At 68.1% G+C, this 1,006-nt stretch overlaps 1 protein-coding gene across 2 annotated transcripts in view; it reads left to right on the forward strand.

Annotated features, from left to right (window-relative positions):
* RASL12 (RAS-like, family 12) overlaps nucleotides 1-1,006 on the forward strand; it is a 15,025-nt gene continuing 14,019 nt past the window's right edge. For both annotated transcript variants that reach the window (XM_011940396.1, XM_011940397.1), the window contains exon 1: nucleotides 1-553. In XM_011940396.1, coding sequence (XP_011795786.1) covers nucleotides 331-553 — 223 coding nt within the window. In that variant the 5' untranslated portion in view covers nucleotides 1-330. The remainder of the gene's footprint in view (nucleotides 554-1,006) is intronic.

Here is a 1,006-nt window from a genome sequence, read left to right on the forward strand (position 1 = left end):
TGAGTGGGAGGTTCAGGGAAGAGTGCAAACATCCTTTCCCTCTCTCCCCCTAGCCCTGGGGCTCCCTCTCTCTGCTCCTTCCCAGCCGGGTCCGGGGGCGCTCGGGAGGGTAACGGGCCAGGTCCTGGAGGCCCAGCCCGGCGGTGGGGGCGCGGCCGGCCGGAGCTCCCTCCCTGCTCCAGGAGCCGGGTGAGCGCGCCCCGCGGGGGGCTCCGCAGCCCTTACAAGGAGTTTGGTGGCGCTTGGGGTGGCCCCGCCCGCCAGGCTCCACTGGCCCCTCCTTCCCGGGGTGGCAGCCCTCTGGACGTGGGGCTGAGGGCGCGGACGCCGATGGGTCCGGGGCCGCGCGCGCCAGGGAAGCCTGCGTCCCGCTCCCCTGGGCCCCTCCGGGCGGGCGTACCGCGCGGTGCCCACCGGCCGCAGACCTGCGTGGCTGTCCAGGGCGTCGCCATGTCCTCGGTGTTTGGAAAACCCCGCGCGGGCAGCGGGCCTCAGAGCACGCCCCTCGAGGTCAACCTGGCCATCCTGGGGCGCCGCGGGGCTGGCAAGTCTGGTGAGTGGTGCCAGGGAACCTGAGCCACCAGGTGCGGAACTGGGCGTGGGTGGGGGGACAGTGCGCTCTGCTCTTGGGGGCAGGTTCTTCCAGTGGCTTGGGGAGCTTCCTTCACCCAGGAGGGTCGCACAAGACACTGTGATTTTCTTTGCCTCAGTTTCCCTGTTGCCAGGCTTTCTTTTCTCTCGGCTTTGTGCTCCGCTCCTCCATCTCTGCCTTCTGTTCCCTGCCTGCCTCTTCCCTTTGTGTCTTCCCACTGTCTCTGTCCTCCGTGTCAGTGACCCCTGCTGTCTCTCCCCTCTCTCTTACTCTGTGTCTCGGAGTCCTTTATGGGTCGGTCTGCCCTGCTACCAACCTTCCAACCCCTAACCCTGTGACCTCCCCTGGGGCGAGCAGTCAGTCTTGGCGACTGACTCCGGAGGGACCTGTTGGGCACTGAACCACACCCCCCCC

This window comes from Colobus angolensis, unplaced genomic scaffold (assembly GCF_000951035.1).
Source record: "Colobus angolensis palliatus isolate OR3802 unplaced genomic scaffold, Cang.pa_1.0 Scaffold19, whole genome shotgun sequence".
NCBI lineage: Eukaryota > Metazoa > Chordata > Mammalia > Primates > Cercopithecidae > Colobus > Colobus angolensis.